The sequence below is a fragment of the Mauremys reevesii genome, linkage group 13, assembly GCF_016161935.1.
Source record: "Mauremys reevesii isolate NIE-2019 linkage group 13, ASM1616193v1, whole genome shotgun sequence".
NCBI classification, from domain to species: Eukaryota; Metazoa; Chordata; order Testudines; family Geoemydidae; genus Mauremys; species Mauremys reevesii.
The window spans coordinates 16,358,900-16,376,757 of record NC_052635.1 but is presented as its reverse complement, the minus strand read 5'-3'; the positions used below and the strand labels follow the sequence as shown (position 1 = coordinate 16,376,757).

At 43.5% G+C, this 17,858-nt stretch overlaps 2 protein-coding genes across 2 annotated transcripts in view; one reads left to right on the top strand and one right to left on the bottom strand.

The window, feature by feature from the left end:
- Nucleotides 1–17,858, bottom strand: part of LOC120381226 (olfactory receptor 1020-like) — a 233,212-nt gene that overhangs the window by 75,069 nt on the left and 140,285 nt on the right. The gene's annotated exons all lie outside the window — the stretch shown is intronic.
- Nucleotides 10,885–14,879, top strand: LOC120381229 (olfactory receptor 5V1-like). The gene is made up of 2 exons (XM_039499383.1): nucleotides 10,885–10,908; nucleotides 13,968–14,879. The coding sequence occupies exon 2, from the start codon at nucleotides 13,974–13,976 to the stop codon at nucleotides 14,877–14,879; it is 906 nt and encodes a 301-aa protein (XP_039355317.1). The 5' UTR covers nucleotides 10,885–10,908; nucleotides 13,968–13,973.

The window sequence follows — 17,858 nt, the reverse complement described above, 5'->3', positions numbered from 1 at the left end:
GGCCTGTTCTGTCCTTCCGATATATTTTGTACCCCGGAATGATTGTGTCCCATTGATTGGTCTCAGTCCACCAGGTTTCTGTGATGCCTATTATATCTATATCCTCCTTTATCACAAGGCACTCTAGTTCACCCATCTTATTATTTAGACTTCTGGCATTTGTGTACAAGCACTTTAAAAACTTGTCCCTGTTTATTAGCCTGCCTTTTTCTGATGTGCCAGTTTCTTTTTTATGTGACTGTTTATCATCTGATCCGGCCCTTACATTATACTTCTCATTCCTCTGCTCCCGACTATAACCTGGAGATTCTCTATCATCAGACTCTCTCCTAAGAGAAGTCTGTGTCCGATCCACACGCTCCTCAGCAGCAGTCGGCTTTCCCCCATCTCCTAGTTTAAGAACTGCTCTACAACCTTTTTAATGTTTAGTGCCAGCAGTCTGGTTCCACTTTGGTTTAGGTGGAGCCCATCTCTCCTGTATAGGCTCCTCCCATCCCAGAAGTTTCCCCAGTTCCTAATGAACGTGAACCCCTCCTCTCTACACCATCGTCTCATCCACGCATTGAGACTCTGAAGCTCTGCCTGCCTACCTGGCCCTGCGCGTGGAACCGGGAGCATTTCTGAAAATGCCACCATAGTGGTCCTGGATTTCAGTCTCTTTCCTAGCAGCCTAAATTTGGCTTCCAGGACATCTCTCCTACCCTTCCCTATGTCATTGGTACCTACATGTACCACGACCACCGGCTCCTCCCCAGCACTACACATAAGTCTATCTAGATGCCTCGAGAGATCAGCAACCTTTGCACCAGGCAGGCAAGTCACCATACGGTTCTCCCGGTCATCACAGACCCAGCTATCTACATTTCTAATAATCGAATCTCCCATTACTAACACCTGCCTTTTCCTAGAAACTGGAGTTCCCTCCCCCAGAGAGGCAACCTCAGTGCGAGAGGCAACCCCAGCACCATCTGGAAGGAGGGTCCCAACTACGGGAAGGCTTCCCTCTGCTCCCATTGACTGCTCTACTTCCCTGGGCCCTTCTTCCTCCTCAACAGCACAGGAGCTGTCTAAGCGGAGGTGGGACAATTCTACAGTGTCCCGGAAACCCTCATCAACATACCTCTCTGCCTCTCTCAGCTCCTCCAGTTCCGCCACCCTGGCCTCCAAAGTCCGTACATGGTCTCTGAGGGCCAGGAGCTCCTTGCACCGACTGCACACATACGCCACCCGCCCACAGGGCAGGTAATCATACATGCGACAGTCAGTGCAATAAACTGGATAGCCCCCACTCTGCTGCTGGGCTTCTGCCTGCATTGTCTCCTAGTTAGTGAAAGGGAAGTAGTTTTGGAATGTAGTTTGGTTTATAGGTTTTAGGATTTTAGGGGGGGGCCACAGGAAAGGGATTACGGCTGGCGAGGGGCTCCCACTCCCTTCCCACTCCCCTTCTAAACTCCCTTGCGAAACTCCCTGTTAGCAGCCCCTGTTCGCAAAGCTCCCTGGTCGCTTGTGCGCGGCTTTATAAAGCCCTGGGCTGGCCTGAGTGAATGCCCCGCCCACTGATTAAGGCTCAGCCAATTACCAGAGGCTTCGAGCTTTCAAACCTGCCTCCAACTGCCAGCCAGAGCACACGGTCCCTCAAACAACCAACCAAACAAACAGACTGACAAACACAAGCTCAGCACACAGCAAGTAACCCCCAAACACAAACAAACACACACTACAGACAGTCACTTACCCCACAGATGCTGTATTAGCTCCTCCTTCACCTGGAGAACTCCCTTGCGAAACTCCCTGAAGCTCTGTTCCCAGCCTGGCCTGGGTTGTTTTCCTCAGGAGCAGGAACAGCTACTAATTTCTATTTTGTTTGGTGACCAGCCTACTTTCTTCCTTGATGTGCCTCCAGCAGCAATCACATGAATGTGGAACAAACACCGACAGCTCCCCTTGGCAGCCTCTCCTGGGACCCAGAGCTGTGCAGGGGAGACCTCACCGCTAGGAAGTAGGGCCCAGCGGATGCTATTTGGTGGCCTTGGGCAGGGCTGGCGCAACCCATTAGGCGACCTTTGGGCAATGTTCAGCCACTGTGGTTGTCGGCGGTATTTCGGGGGCGGGACCTCTGTCGGGGGCGCCATTTTGGAGGTGGGACCTTCTGCCACCTAGGGTGCCAAAAAGGCTGCCAGCGTTCCTCACCTTGGAGGAACACTGCAGATAGAAGCCAGACAGACTGTCTACACTGTGTTGTTAAACCGAGGTACATGTTTGGACCCAATCCTTCTCTCCCTACTGTCCACATAAAAATCTGTCTGACTTGGGACCTAAGACCCTCCTGTGACAGGGGCAGGGTCTGACCCCAAATCCCACTGAGGCTTGGGTTCAATCATTGTCATTTTGTGGCATGCACGTAGCTTAAGCTGCAGACTCAAGTCAGAAGGTCTGCACAGTGCAGTATGGGCACCTTAGCATCGCTGCGAGACCCGATTCCAGCAACCCAGGTTTACAGTGCAGTGAGGGCACTCCTATCTATCTGTCTGTCTAATCTATCCATCCCTCCCTCCCTCTCTCCCCATTGCCACTCCTCTATCAAGCTATCTAATCTCAATTAAGCAGGAGACTTTCCTAGGGAAATTAAAAATAACTTGTGGCTCAGAATCTGAGTATGAGCAGAACCAGTGACTAGGTCCCAGAGGTCATGCAGAGACATAAATATCTGTGGTGGTGGTTGTACACATTTACTCTTTGCTGTCAGAGATGAGGCTGCCCCTTCTGCCCGAGGTAGGCCTGAAAGATTGCCATTAAATAAGATCTAAAATTGATATTGCAAATTAATAGATTAATTGATGTTAAGGCCAGAAGGGACCATTATGATCATCTAATAGGAATTTGCACCTAACACAGACCAGAGACTCTCAGCCAGTGTGTCTTGCCTTGGAACCATTCACTTTTTGGTGAACACAATAATTTAACCAAATACAAGGAAACTATCTGAATTGAATTAGGCTGGGATTTTTCTAAGGCACCAAAGGGAGTTAGGTGCCCAACACGCTTTGAATTTCTATGGGATTTGGGGGATTAATTGCTACACAAACTGTCTAAAATTGGTGAAAGTGGGGAGAAGAGAGAGGATGATACCAAGATCTTCTTGTGTTTCCTTTACAATACACATGAGAGTTTGCGTTTGAACTGATTGGTAAGGTACAAGAGCAGAGATAGCTAGCTAGCTGGATCCCCAACTGGAGGTGGGCAGGAAATGGTATTCCCATCCTGTGACCATTTTGAATTTCAAAAAATTTCCTGTTACAGATCAGGACCAAGCTGAAACCTTTCAAAGATTTATGACCAAACCCGCCCCCCATCTCCCAGGCTATAGAGGCAGCTTCTGTTTCATCCTCTCTGGACCAGTGTATATTAATTTATTTATACAAAGTGGAACACCACCAACAGGAGAAACTGAGACCCCCGCCCCCACAGGTGGTATGTGAGCTTCCCTGGTCTGAGTCAGGCAGAACACATTCTTGAACCTGGTGCCCTCATCATCAAGCTACTGATATTGAGGAGCAGGTTGGTCGGTCTCTCTCTCTTTTCCCCCCATCTAGTTTTAACCAGAAATTCTTTCCTAGACACAGGCTTAATGCAAAAAGAAACCTTTTCCCATGAAAATTTTGGCAAAAGAGGTATGTTCCCTTGAGAAATTTCGGTTACAATTCATTCACATTTTTCTGTTTTGCTGAAGGTTTCCTGACCCATTTTATTCCCAATCTGTGGCTACATTGATACTTCATGTACTCCAGTAAATGAGATCAGTTCATTTACAGCAGCGGAATATGTACATGTATATACTTGTGCTGCGGACAGTAGAACTGGGGGCCGCTCGGCTTACACCGTGCCTTGTAAAACTGGAATCTGGTGCAACAGCTGACAAGGTGAGTTCTCACACTAAGAACTGCCTATCTCTAATCCACTGGTGTTTTCATCTACGGAGTGTTAGAGAGATTGTATCAACTCATTTGTATACATGCTATTTAAAGAAGAACTTGATAAGGTCATTATTGACAGCTGAGAAAATAAAGAGGAAAGAACCTAGAAGGGAAAATCAACTCGTGATATTTCTTTTTTTTCTTTTTTCTTTTTGCATTAAGCCTGGGATTTTTAAAGAGTCCTAAGGGAACAAGACACAATCAATGGGTAAAATTTTTAAAAGTGCCTAAGTGACTTGGGAACCGAAGTTCCATTTTAAAAAATTGACTTGGGAATTTAACACCAAATTTTCAAAGGTGTTTAGGTGCCTAAAGACTTAGCTAGGCACCTGGTAGGATTTTCAGACATTTCTAACCAGGTGAGGTACCTATCTTTCCCTTGATGTTCAATGGGAGCTGGACAGATTTCTGTTCTAGGTACCTTTGAAAATACCAACCCAAACGATGTAGCAATCAACCAGGTTTGATTCCAGGAAATGGGCAAAGTAATTTCCCTCCCCTTTTCTGTGAATTTTAAAGGGTGGGGTTGTCAGAGGAGCCAAAAGGATTTAGGCATGGAACTCCCATTCCGTAACCTCTTTTGAAAATCCTGTTTGAAATTATTTGCATGATTTCTGGATGTTCCCTACTTCATGGCATCTTCTGTGGCTGATCAGGAGTCCATCGGAGTAGGGCATGAGCAAGGACTGCAGCATCAGGATTCTTTTATAAAGTAAGTAATTCAGCATGTGAGTTCCCAGACATTTTTTTTCTTAGTTGGAGCTGGTCATAAAACTTCATTTTCATTCCATGGGAAATTTTGACATTTGAAATTTTGACAAATGAGTTTCTTTTTTGAATTTGAAGGGAAAACTGAACTATCAAATTCCTTGGCACCAAAGTTCTGAATGGGAAATGTCAAAATGCAAAAAGAAAGATTGAATTGAAATGATTTGATAAATTGAGATGCTGGGGTTTCTTTTATTAGAATCGACATTTTGGTGTTTCATTTTGAAATGTCAGCTTGTCTCCTGATCAGAAAAATCAAACAAGGTGTGGAAATCAACATCTCCCCATGGAAAATGTCCCTGTCGACTAAGCTACACTTCATGGTAGGAATTATTTTTATGTAAAACATATCAATCCCAGTGACATTTCCTGGGGAATACCCACGGTCGTGAGGCACCTCACAACCACCCACCCTTGGCGTGAGGAAATCTTATCTGTGCCTGCCAGGTGTCAGTTCCCCAACCCCACCTGCCTCTGGAAACACAATCATTAGCATCCAGGTCTCCTCAGCCCCCATTCTCTCTTAACAATCTGAGCACTCCAACCTTCGTGTCCTCTGAGCTGCTTCCTGCAATGTCCAGGCCCCAGATCCACTGGACACTCTCATAATTCTCTGATCCTCTGCTCTCAAAGGAACACCCCAGCTTACCAGTCACACCAAAGAATACAATTCCACTCAGCACACCAGCCCTTGGGTTTGTTTATAGAGAAAGCAAATCTAAGTTTGTTTAAAAAAGAACAGAGATTCAGATGACAGCGAGCAGAAAGAGTGGAAACAAAAGGGTTACATATAAAACAAAATTACACCCAAACTAGAGCCTAAATTGAACTACCCTGCTATTGCCGTGTCACACAGAGCAAAAGCTCACCCCAAATCCTTGCAGTGTGGCGCTGGTCTTCCATTCATGAGACACGTGACTCTGTCCTTTTGCTGTCCTGGAAAGATGCACAGTTTGTCCCTGTCCCTACAGTTACGGTCCAAAAATCTACTGTCTGCACTTGCAAACAGGGTACTTGTGTTTGCCTGGCTAGAATCACCACTCAAGGCTTTGCAATCAGTTGTTTAGCATTTGGCTCAGACTGTAAATAGGTGGCCATTGTGCACCATGCAATACCCACTTTACATGCAGACAGACAGATAAATATACATCCCTTGCCAGGAAGAAGATTTTGGAGATCAGTCCCAAGTGTCAGACCTTAAGAGGGTAATTGTCAGTATATATATCCAGAACTCTTCACACATTTTCTATACATACATTTCACAGTGATTATAATGATCAGTGTGACACGGACTTTCAATACATTCCTTATATGGTGGTTTTGGTGAACTAGAATGTAGACACCAGACCAGGGGATCTCTGTAACCAGACCTCTGTGTCCTTTGCCATTTGGCACCAACTGGACCTTTACTCTTAGGTCTGTGCATCCATCCACCCAGTTCAGGGCTGAGCAAAGTCTTCCTTGTTGGTTGGCCAGTGCTAGTTTTGTTTCCGCTAAATGAAAATCTTAGACATGGCTCCAACCAACACCACAAGTTCAAAACCCTCTGGAACTGAGAAAAGAAGTTTTGCAGATGGGTCTGCCTTTGATAGTGGGCAAATCCAAAATCTGTGAACTGTTTTGCAAATAATTGAAACACTTTCTCTCTTTCCTTCAGATATGGAAGATGCTGAAGAACTGATATGGGAAAATCACACTGTGGTGACTGAATTTATACTCCAGGGATTTTCCGATCTCCAGGAGCTACCGTCCATCCTGCTGTTTGTTGTAGTGTTAGTTATGTACATAGTAACTATGATGGGAAACAGCCTCATCTTTATGCTCATATTGGCTTATCCTCCTCTCCAAACTCCCATGTATTTTTTCCTCAGGAACCTGTCCTTCCTGGAGATCTGCTACACCTCAGTCACCATCCCCAAGATGCTGGTGAATTTGCTGGTGGAGCTGAGAACCATCTCCTATTCGGGATGCATTGCACAGATGTGCTTCTTTTCCCTTCTAGGAACTGCTGAGTGCTTGCTTCTAGCAGCCATGGCATATGACCCGTTCATGGCCATATGCCAGCCCCTGTGTTACGTGCTCGCGATGAACAGGAGGGTGTGTGGGCAAATTTCCCCTGTTTTTTGAGGAACTAGTGGCAGTGAGGGGATGGGGGGAAATAATTGGATTGCAACTATGCAAGTGGACAAAGAGGTTTCTTGGAAAAGAATTCAGTCAGCTACCAACTCTGCCCCTCTTACAACCCCTGCAAACCCCCAGTGGGTTAGGAGGGTCCATCGGGATGGGAGGAAAGAAGATGATATGCTATGGGCTGTGAGGAGCACATCTGCCAGCTGGAGTTAGCAAGGGGGAAGGGAGGGGAACCCCCAGAACCCATACTCCACTTCAGGGTCTCATGTGGATGAGAGGTTCTTTGCCCACCCCTCTTCAGCATAGGAGGACCACAGAGGTGTGAAGTGGCCCATTTGTCTCAATGGGATGTTCTCAGCTGATTCAGAGCACACAGTGGCTCTGGGAGCTGTGAAGTGACTTATTCATCTCAACAGGTGGTCTCCATTTCAAAGACTGCCACAGCCCATATGATGATATACCAGCTTTCAACACCACTGTGCTGTTGCAATGAGTATTAAGATTAGTTCCCTGTGTGTGTGTGTGGGGAGGGGGAGTTGTATCTGATGAACCCTGTGATCAAATGACCCCAAACTTGTATCAGGACATATGCCCTTTTCCCTGTTGTGGCATAGCACTTGCCCAGATAATCTCACTATGCCTACGTATTTTAGAGCTGTTGGAACATTAAAATGCTCATATTGTAGATGGCTGCATATTAGGAACCTCTGGATCAAATGACTCCACATTTTCTACCATAAACTCTACCCCAGCACCGGTGCCAGCCTACCAACTTTGAAGAAAAATTTCCTCATGCATAGGGAAGGGACCTCGAGAGGTCATAGAATCATAGAATCTCAGGGTTGGAAGGGACCTTAGGAGGTCATCTAGTCCAACCCCCTGCTCATATAGTCTAGTCTCCAGCACTCATGGCAGGATTAAGTATTATCTAGATCACTACCGACAGATGTCTGTCCAACCTGTTCTTAAAAACCTCCAATGATGCAGATTCCACAACCTCCCTAGGCAATATATTCCAATTCTTAACCACCCTGACAGTTAGGAAATTTTTCCTAATGTCCAACCTAAACCATCCTTGCTGCAATTTAAGACCATTGCCTCTTGTCCTATCTTCAGAAGTTAAGAACATAAGAATGGCCGTACCGGGTCAGACCAAAGATCCATCTAGCCCAGTATCCTGTCTACCGACAGTGGCCAATGCTAGGTGCCCCAGAGGGAGTGAATCTAACAGGCAATGATCAAGTGATCTCTCTCCTGCCATCCATCTCCATTTTCCGACATACAGAGGCTAGGGAGACCATTCCTTACCCGTCCTGGCTAATAGCCATTTATGGACTTAACCACCATGAATTTATGCAGTTCTCTTTTAAATGCTGTTATAGTCCTAGCCTTCACAACCTCCTCAGGTAAGGAGTTCCACGAATTGACTGTGTGCTGCATGAAGAAGAACTTCCTTTTATTTGTTTTAAACGTGCTGCCCATTAATTTCATTTGCTGACCCCTAGTTCTTTATTATGGAAACAAGTAAATAACTTTTCCTTATCCACTTTCTCCACACCACTCATGATTTTATAGACCTCTATCATATCCCCCCTTAGTCTCCTCTTTTCCAAGCTGAAGAGTCCTAGCCTCTTAAATATTTCCTCATATGAGACCCCCTCCAAACTCCTAATCATTTTAGTTGCCCTTTTCTGAACCTTTTCTAGTGCCAGTATATCTTTTTTGAGATGAGGAGACCACATCTGTATGCAGTATTCAAGATGTGGGCATACCATTGATTTATATAAGGGCAATAATATATTCTCAGTCTTATTTTCTATCCCCTTTTTAATGATTCCTAACATCCTGTTTGTTTTTTTGACCGCCTCTGCACACTGCATGGACATCTTCAGAGAACTATCCACGATGACTACAAGATCTTTTTCCTGACTCGTTGTAGCTAAATTAGCCCCCATCATATTGTATGTATAGTTGGAGTTATTTTTTCCAATGTGCATTACTTTACATTTATCCACATTAAATTTCATTTGCCATTTTGTTGCCCAATCACTTAGTTTTGTGAGATCTTTTTGAAGTTCTTTACAATCTGCTTTGGTCTTAACTATCTTGAGCAGTTTAGTATCATCTGCAAACTTTGCCACCTCACTGTTTACCCCTTTCTCCAGATCATTTATGAATAAGTTGAACAGGATTGGTCCGAGGACTGACCCTTGGGGAACACCACTAGTTACCCCTCTCCATTCTGAGAATTTACCATTAATTCCTACCTTTGTTCCCTGTCTTTTAACCAGTTCTCAATCCATGAAAGGACCTTCCCTTTTATCCCATGACAGCTTAACAAGAACAATTTTTCTCCCTCCTCTTTGTAACAAATTTTTATGTACTTGAAAACTGTTATCACGTCCCCCCAATGCTTCTCTTCTCCACAATAAACAAATACATTTTTTTCAATCTTTCCTCAGAGGTCGTGTTTTCTAGACCTGTATGTGGCTTTCAGAGCAATGTGAATATTAAAAATAACTATTTCCTTAATTGTGGAGGTATGATGAATCTCCTGGACCAAATGAACCCAACTGGAGTTAGTAACTCTACCCCTAGCCCACATGTAGCTCGGGCAGGGTGGGGAGGTGGCGCTATGCCAGTTGCTGATGGAATGTGACCTAGTGTTCATATTAACTAGGAAATATTAAAGAGAAATCCACATGATAGACAGAGCACCCTGTGATTATGTGAGCTGAAAATAGAAACAGGTCCGTGACTATCCATGCTGAAAGAATACAGAGCTTGAGACAGGTGGGGACAAAGATAGGAATTTATGAAACAATATAAGTGCCCATGGTCAAATTTTCCATTGGGTAGAACAGGGTGTACGATAGTGCCAAAAGGTACTCACACCTCTCTCAGAGCATGTCTATACTACAAAACTATGTCAACCTAAGGGTACGTCTATACTTACCGTCCGGGTCGACACGTAGAGTTCGACTTCTCGGAGTTGAACTAATCTAGACGCGATAGTTCGAACTCCGAACGTGCTCCCGTCAACTCTGGAACTCCACCACTGCGAACGGCGGCGGCGGAGTCGACGGGGGAGCCGCGGACTTCAATCCCGCGGCGTCTGGACTGGTGAGTAGTTTGAACTAAGGTAGTTCGAGTTCAGCTACGCTATTCATGTAGCTGAACTTGCGTACCTTAGTTCGACCCCGCCCCCCCTTAGTGTAGACCAGGCCTAAGTTACACTGTGTGACAAAGTGGGAGATTTTCTTAGTGTTTTGCATGAATAGTGTGTGGATCTCAGTTTCTTTGTGGGCTGTGAGTTTAACAAGGGGGTGGGAGAGGGTTCTTAAGTTCTTTTTTTTTGGTTGAAGTTTATGGATTTTGCTGTGTCAGTTTATAACCGGTTACTCCTCAGTGGGTGTTATTTTTTGATGGCTCAAAACATTTTTGGGAGGATCATTCTGTTTGGTTTTGATTTAATTAATTATTTTGTGTTTTAAGGGTGTCAGCCTTTACCTCAGGGTTGTTAGTTTGCCCCTTCTTAACCACGGATGTGCCTTGATTTTTTTATTTTATTTATTTTTTTTGCGTTTTTAAGGAGGTTTTTTAGTTTTATTAGTTTTTTACTTTTGTTTGGCCATTTGGCTTTAATATATATATTTTTGACGCATGCATTTCTTATGTACATAAGCAGTTTTTTACAGAGACCTTTAAAAAGGTAACAAATAGCAGTTTTTATGTTGAACAAGAAAGGCATCATAAATTAGGCCTTACTAAATTTTGCAACTATTTTTTTCCTATATTGGGGCCTTGGCCTTTGAAATTCCTGTAATTTAATTAACATAGACACAGACAAAATCCTGTCTGTCACTTGCAAGGCATAAATAAAAAGAAAATGGTTAATACTAGTATTTACTATCCTAGTTATTTATTTTAATACCTTAATTTTTACTATAAAACATAACCAATTATATAGCCCAGTATCCATGGTACAACATTTGGAGCCATTGACGTCAAGGGAGATTTTAATTCATTGAGTTCAGTGGGCATCTTGAGCCATTCATTTAAATAGGAGATTTGGGCAGTGGCTTCAAAGGACATTTTGATCACTTGATTTCAATGGGAGTTTTGGTCTAATGCCTTCAAAGGGCATTTTTGCTCCATGGATGTCAATGGGTGATTTGCTTGAGCACAAAATAAACAAGCTCCTCATAAAGATCAACTGAAATGGAAGCTTTGCCTGGGTAAAGGCTGAATGAAATATAAAACCCTAAAACATCAATCCAGGTGGATTTGCAAATTCAGAATATTTTTCAGGATGTGGCCCAGCACAGCTCTTTTTTGAAAAAGGTCATCCTAGAATTTAAGCAAGATCCTCGGCATTTTTGCTGAGGATTTGCCATAGCAGATATTGTTCCAGGTTTATGTGTCAGGACTCTTGCCTCTGACCTTGCCTCATGCTCACTGCTTCAGAGGGAGTGGGGTAGGGGACTTGTCTGACTTGCTTGATCAACAGCATCAGGTGAAAAATTCTCTAGCTTCAGATTTGGCAACATATGGTTGGCACCACCTTCAATGCCAGTGCCCTCAATAGTGTCCAGTAGGACAAATGATGCAGTGGCTTGACCCCACACTTGATTTGTGCTACGTGGTAGCGTGCATTAACAAGCAGCGTTAACTGTCTGATTCCTCAATGAAAAACTGGAGACGTGTTTTTTAAAGGATGATATCCCCAATGGTTATAAAGAAACCAGAATGTCCTTGCTCCACACAAGAGCTGTGTTTGTCAGAATGCTGCAGATAGGAGAGCTGCAGAGCCCATGGTAGGAAAGGAAAAATGGGTGAGGGAAGTCTTGGATAAAAACAAAACACAGTTAGAGAGAGACCAGGTGAGTGAGGTAATATCTGTTATTGGACCAGCATCTGTTCTTGTTCTGTGTGACTCAAAAGCTTGTCTCTCTCTCTCTCACCATAGAGGTTGGTCTAATAAAGATATGACCTCCCCCATCCTGTCTCTCTAATAACCTGGGACTGACAGAGCTACAACTACACTGTAAACACAGTTATAGGCAAACAGGATCAGCGATGTCCATTTCAAGGCTCTGCAGATAGTTTTCTTAGCCGAGTATTTTGGACCTGTAGCTTCATGTTGTTATGGCAAGAATGTTCAGGAGAAAGCTGGAATATTATGCATGCTGCAGCATACAAGTATAAAAGCTTCTTTCTTTCTCAAGAGACAGATTTCAGTCTTTCTCCATGCCTAGATGGAGAAAGCAATACAGATGTAGAAGTGCGTCAAGAACAATTCTGGAGGAAGCACATTTTTTTACGTGATTGCTAAGGTAACTCAGAAAATTCCTTATGCTTGAATTAATCTACTCTATGGAACTTTATGGTGGAGGTGAGACTTCCTTTCTTTTAGCCATGTAACAAGGTGTTCTTTGCTTCCTACATTAAGGACAAGGTAAGAATCAGTCCTTTATACAATCCGATCTTGCTTATGGTTGATTTAGACTGGAGAGTTAGACAGACAGAAAATCTATGATGCAATTATATATCATCTACATGTGAAAAACTGAGGAAATGTCTGTATTAGCTTTTAGGAATATTGTGTATGATTTGGTTTTCCCTGTTCAGTTCTATATGTCTGCCTGACTGAATGCCCAGAGTTACCTCAAACAAAGACTGTGAAGGGGGCTGTTAAGGAATCCAGGAAGAGTCAAGCAATGACACAGATAAATCATCCCCTCAGGTACCTCCTTCAAACAATGAGCTGGGACATCAATTGCGGGATGAACCTACCTGGCTAGCACCATCCAGATTAGGGTGTTTTTACCTATCCAAGGACAGGGCTGAGATTAAAAGACACTGTGGGGTTATAAAGATGTCCCTAGCTGATCCACAGGGGTAGAAATGGTAAACTCAGTTGGAAGCGGACAGAGTCACAGATCCAGCTTGCTGGAAGCTGACACAGACAGAGACTTGAACCAGATATAGTACAATAGAGCCCAGAGTTATGAACACCAGAGTTACAAACTCATTGGTCACCCACATACCTCAGACAAAAAAACAAAATCACAACCCCAACTCTCCCCCCTCCAACCGCAGCACCACAGCAAATCCAATACAGTACTGTGTTAAATGTAAACTACTAAAATAAAGGGAAAGTTTAAAAAAAAGATTCAACAAGGTAAGGAAACTATTTCTCTGCTTTTTTCATTTAAATTAAGATGGCTAAAAGCAGCATTTTTCTTCTGCATAGTAAAGTTTCAAAGCTGTATTAAGTCAATGTTCAGCAGTGAACTTTTGGAAGAACAATCAGAGCGCTTTTTTCAGAATCACGAATATGGCGGAGTTACGAACAACCTCCATTCCCGAGGTGTTTGGAACTCTGAGGTTCTACTGTATAGAAAACAGAGCAGCAGGGGTGGGGAGGTGGGTGATTTTTTAGACTGAAAAGGAGGCACCCTTAGGAAAGGGATAGAAAATATCATAATGACACTATATAAATCCACAGCACACCCAGACCTTGAATACTGTGTGCAGTTCTGGTCGCTCCCTCTGAAAAAAAAAGATATATTAGAATTGGAAAAGGTACAGAGAAGGGCAACAAAAATGATTAGGGGTATGGAACAGCTTCCATATGAGGAGAGATTTATTCTTACCATTTATTCCTACTCTTTCATTTCCTGTCTTTTAACCAGTTACTGATCCAGGAGAGGACCTTCCCTCTTAGCCCATGATTACTTACTTTGCTTAAAAGCCTTTGGTGTGGGACATTGTCAAAAGCTTTCTGAAAGTCCAGGTACACTATATCCACTGGATCTCCCTTGTCCACATACTTTGACACCCTCAAGAATTCTAATAGATTAGTGAGGCTTGATTTCTCTTTAAAAAAGCCATGAACTGGAACAATGTTTTTTACTGTTGGTGAAATGTTCCTAGAATGCTGTGTGCACATTATAAATCACCAACATAATTGTCATTAGAATAATCATCAATCACTCAGTCTGGTACTGGATAAGAGAGTTCATATTCATTATTTTCCCCCATTTTGTTTCTCTCTCCAGGCACATGGAAGCTAAAAACCAAACTACAGAGTTTGTGATGGTGGGGTTTGCCACTCATCCAGAGCTTCAGAACTTGCTTTTTGTGACGACTTTCATCATGTACATGGTGTCATTGATGGGGAATATCCTCATCAGTGCCACAGTTTGGCTTGACCCGGCTCTTCACACCCCCATGTACTATTTCATCTCCAATTTGTCCTTGGTTGACATCTGCTACACCACGGTCACCATCCCCAAGATGCTGGAGAACCTGCTTTCTCAGGACAGAACCATCTCTTTCACTGGCTGCGCTGCCCAATTGTACTTCCTTCTTTCGCTAGGGACCACCGAATGCTTCCTCCTTGCTGCCATGGCATATGACCGCGTCTTGGCCATCTGTAACCCTCTGCGGTATGTGGTCCTCATGAACAAGAGCCTGTGTGTCCAGCTGGTGGCTGGCTCCTGGGTCAGTGGTTTGCTGCTCTCCTTGGGTCAGACCTCGCTCGTCTTCACCCTGCCCTTCTGTGGGGACAACTGGATCAATCATTTCTTCTGTGACATTCCACCCCTCTTGACCCTGGCCTGCGGAGACACTGCCATGAACGAAATTGCCGTCTTTGTAGCTGGGATGTTAATCACACTGATCCCTTCTTTGTTGATACTGGGGTCCTATATCCACATCATCTCCACCATCCTGAAGATCACATCGGCCCAGGGCAGACACAAAGCCTTCTCCACCTGCTCCTCTCACCTCATAGTCATCACTCTGTTCTATGGCTCTGCCAGTGCCATGTACTTGCGACCCAGGTCCAGCTATACCCCAGAGAGTGACAAATTTCTGGCCCTGCTCTACTCTGTGGTGACACCCACATTAAACCCCATTATCTACAGCCTGAGAAGCAAAGATATCAATAGAGCCCTGAGGAGAGTCATAACCGCAAATATATTTCTTCTCAAGATGTGAACAGAGGAACACGGCCCGATCCGCTCCTCGTTTACTCTGGTTTAATGGCACCATTGCTCCATTGTCTTCCCTGGAGTTGTGACAGTTTTGTGGGTACTCAGGATGGTGGGTCACCTCGTTACTGAAGGCAGGGGGGTGAGAGGGAGTCTTTCTTGTGATATATGTGATACCACCAGCCTCTCCACCTCTCAAAAACTGCCCTCTGGGCTACATCAGCTCTAACTTCACCTTGCAGTTTATCAACAGGTGCATGCCAGTCTTTCATCCCCTCTGAAGTATTTCCCTGACACTGGCTACTTACAGAAATTCCTGATCCTCTGCCCCTAAAGATGCCACATATCCCAGTTTACCAGTTTTACCTTAAACCTGCGGTCTTGCAAACCACACAGCACTTGTGAGTGCTTACAATAAACCAAAAGCAGGTTTAGTGTAAGAAAGGATAAGAATTAAAGAAGGGAGTGGAGGAAACAAATGGTTAAAAAGTAACACAAAATATGAATCTGAGTCTACACTTATCAATCATTACCTTTCCTACCTAGTAAGTTAGACCCCCCTCTTCCTCTCCAACTTCAGTCGGTTGCCGAGCTGACTGGCGTCTCATTGCATTACTCACACACCGTACTGTAGGGTCCCCTAATTCAATGTCTCTGGGAGAACACAAAGTAATAATTTCACAGCCATGCAAATTATTAATCAGTATCATCCTATTGGCCTTAGCTGAGATCAAGGGAACCCATTTTGATAGGCCCTTTGCAAGACAGAGTCTGAGATTTTAAAAGCAGACAGAGATTTGGATGTCAATTCCCATTAAAATGAGTTTACAAATCTCAGGCTAAATATACAAGGAAGACATTATTTTCCATATTTGCAGATGTGGGATGGAGGCAAACACTGCACGGGTTAGGAGCTGAATTCTTACATGGGTGACCAGTCTGATACCTTCCCCTTTGGGATTAATAGATGTTTCCCTTCTCACCATCTTGCAAGTAAGGCAGAGAGAACCAGGATAATTGAGTAAGATGGAGACCTTGAGTGAGATTTTCAAAGCTGCCTAAAAGGATTTGGGTGCCCAGTTTGCATTGGAATATAGTGTTTTGGTTTTGCCCCTAAACCCTTTTGTAGAATAAAGTTATTAGGACATCCTAGAACTTTGTGTGATTCCACTATAAGCCTTAAGGGAAATGTTTGAGCATGAGAAACCTTCCTTTGCAGAATAAGAAAAGTAAAGATCCCATAAGAATGATAATACCTTTTGCTTCCTAAAGCAGCTTTTATCTTAGGATCTCAAAAATTTTAAGAGACACTAATTGAACTTCACAATCTTTTAGCTACACTTGGATGGTGTCCCACCCAAGTACTTACCCAGCGTGACCCTGCTCAGTGGGATCACTATAAATATTGTTAATATCTCTCATGGGATCACTATAAATATTGTTATTCCTTGGAGATGCATAAATATTATTACCTCCATTTTATACGGGGCGGGTGAGGGGGGGAAGTGGTCAGGCACAGAGAAGAGAAATGACTTCTGACAAAACTCACAGTGAGACCAGGAAGATCAGCACAACTATTTGGGAATAAGTTGGGAGACATTTATTCCATTTGTATTCCAATTTCGGTCTTCCCGGGGGGTATCCCAGAGAACCTGCAAAACGAAGCTATAAAAGAACAGCAATGGATTCTCACAAAGCATCTCTTTCTTCATAGTGTTCCATCAGATATCTCGCCAAGCAAGGATGGTCTATGTCAGTTCTTGAATAGGGAACATTCAAAGAACAACCCAAGGACTGGAGAGCATTCTCCCCTTCAAGTCAATGCTGACCACCATGTCCCACCCTGTCTCTAGGAGACAATGTGCTGCAGTGACTATGTGTGTGTGTGGGGGGGGAGGGATTCAGAATGGGGTGCTCTCTCCACACAATCAGGGGAGATCTCAATGTCCCACAATGGTGTTAGGGGATGCTGTGCTGAAGGGAGGCGATTGGGGGAGACACAAGCAATGGATTCAAATAGCTCAATCTGTTTAGCTTATCCAAGAGACCCATAAGGGATGAATTGATCACAGCCTATAAATACCTACCCAGAGAACAGAAATTTGAACACGAGCTCTTCAATATATCAGACAAAGTTCCAATGACTGGAAGTTGAAGCTAGACAAATTCAGACTGGAACTGAGGTGTGTGTTTATGATAGTGAGGATAATTGACCATATTACCAAGGGTTGAGGTGGATTCTCCATCACTGACAATTTTTAAATCAAGACAGGATGTTTTTCTAAAAGCTCTGCTCTAGTTCTAAGAGAAATTAATTCAGGGAAGTTGGCGGTCAGGCTAGATGATCACAGTGATCCCTTTTGGCTTTGGGTCTATTGGGTTCCTTTTGGGTATGTCTACATGATGAGCTAGGGGTGTGATTCCCCTGCTCATGTACATATGCTTATGCTAGTGCTCACTGAGCTAGTGTGTGTTTAATTAGCAGTGGTATGACAGGCAGAAGCAGAGACATGGCTTATATCTCTACATTTACATACAGACATGGATATAGATATACACGTAAATGAGAAACCAGTGATGAACTTTGATTTGAATGTAAAAGGTGTTAAAGAAATGACAGCTCTGTAAAATCAATGTATATCTCAGAGAGAATAAGGGGCATGTTGAAATGGGAAAACCAACAAACAATCCTTGACACTACAGACACATTAAAGGTCCGATAGCAGACATGAGAGTGCCTCAGACCATGATCCATGGTAGGATGGTGGGTTCATTAATAAATGTATGTGAAGTGATCCTGACACACAAATTGATTCAGAAGCATAGAAAAGTTTTGCCAAGTGGTTTAGTTTAGATAAGGAAAATCATTTGGTTTTGATTATAATGTTATAATATTTAACACTCTTAAATATTGTCTGTATATAATATTAAATATAGTACATAAATATGATATAAAAGTAATATAACAGACATCAAAGTAAAATAA

What these genes read in the sequence shown, in the direction of transcription:
- LOC120381229 (XM_039499383.1), top strand. Translation starts at nt 13,974, where the DNA reads ATGGTGGGGTTTGCCACTCATCCAGAGCTTCAGAACTTGCTTTTTGTG.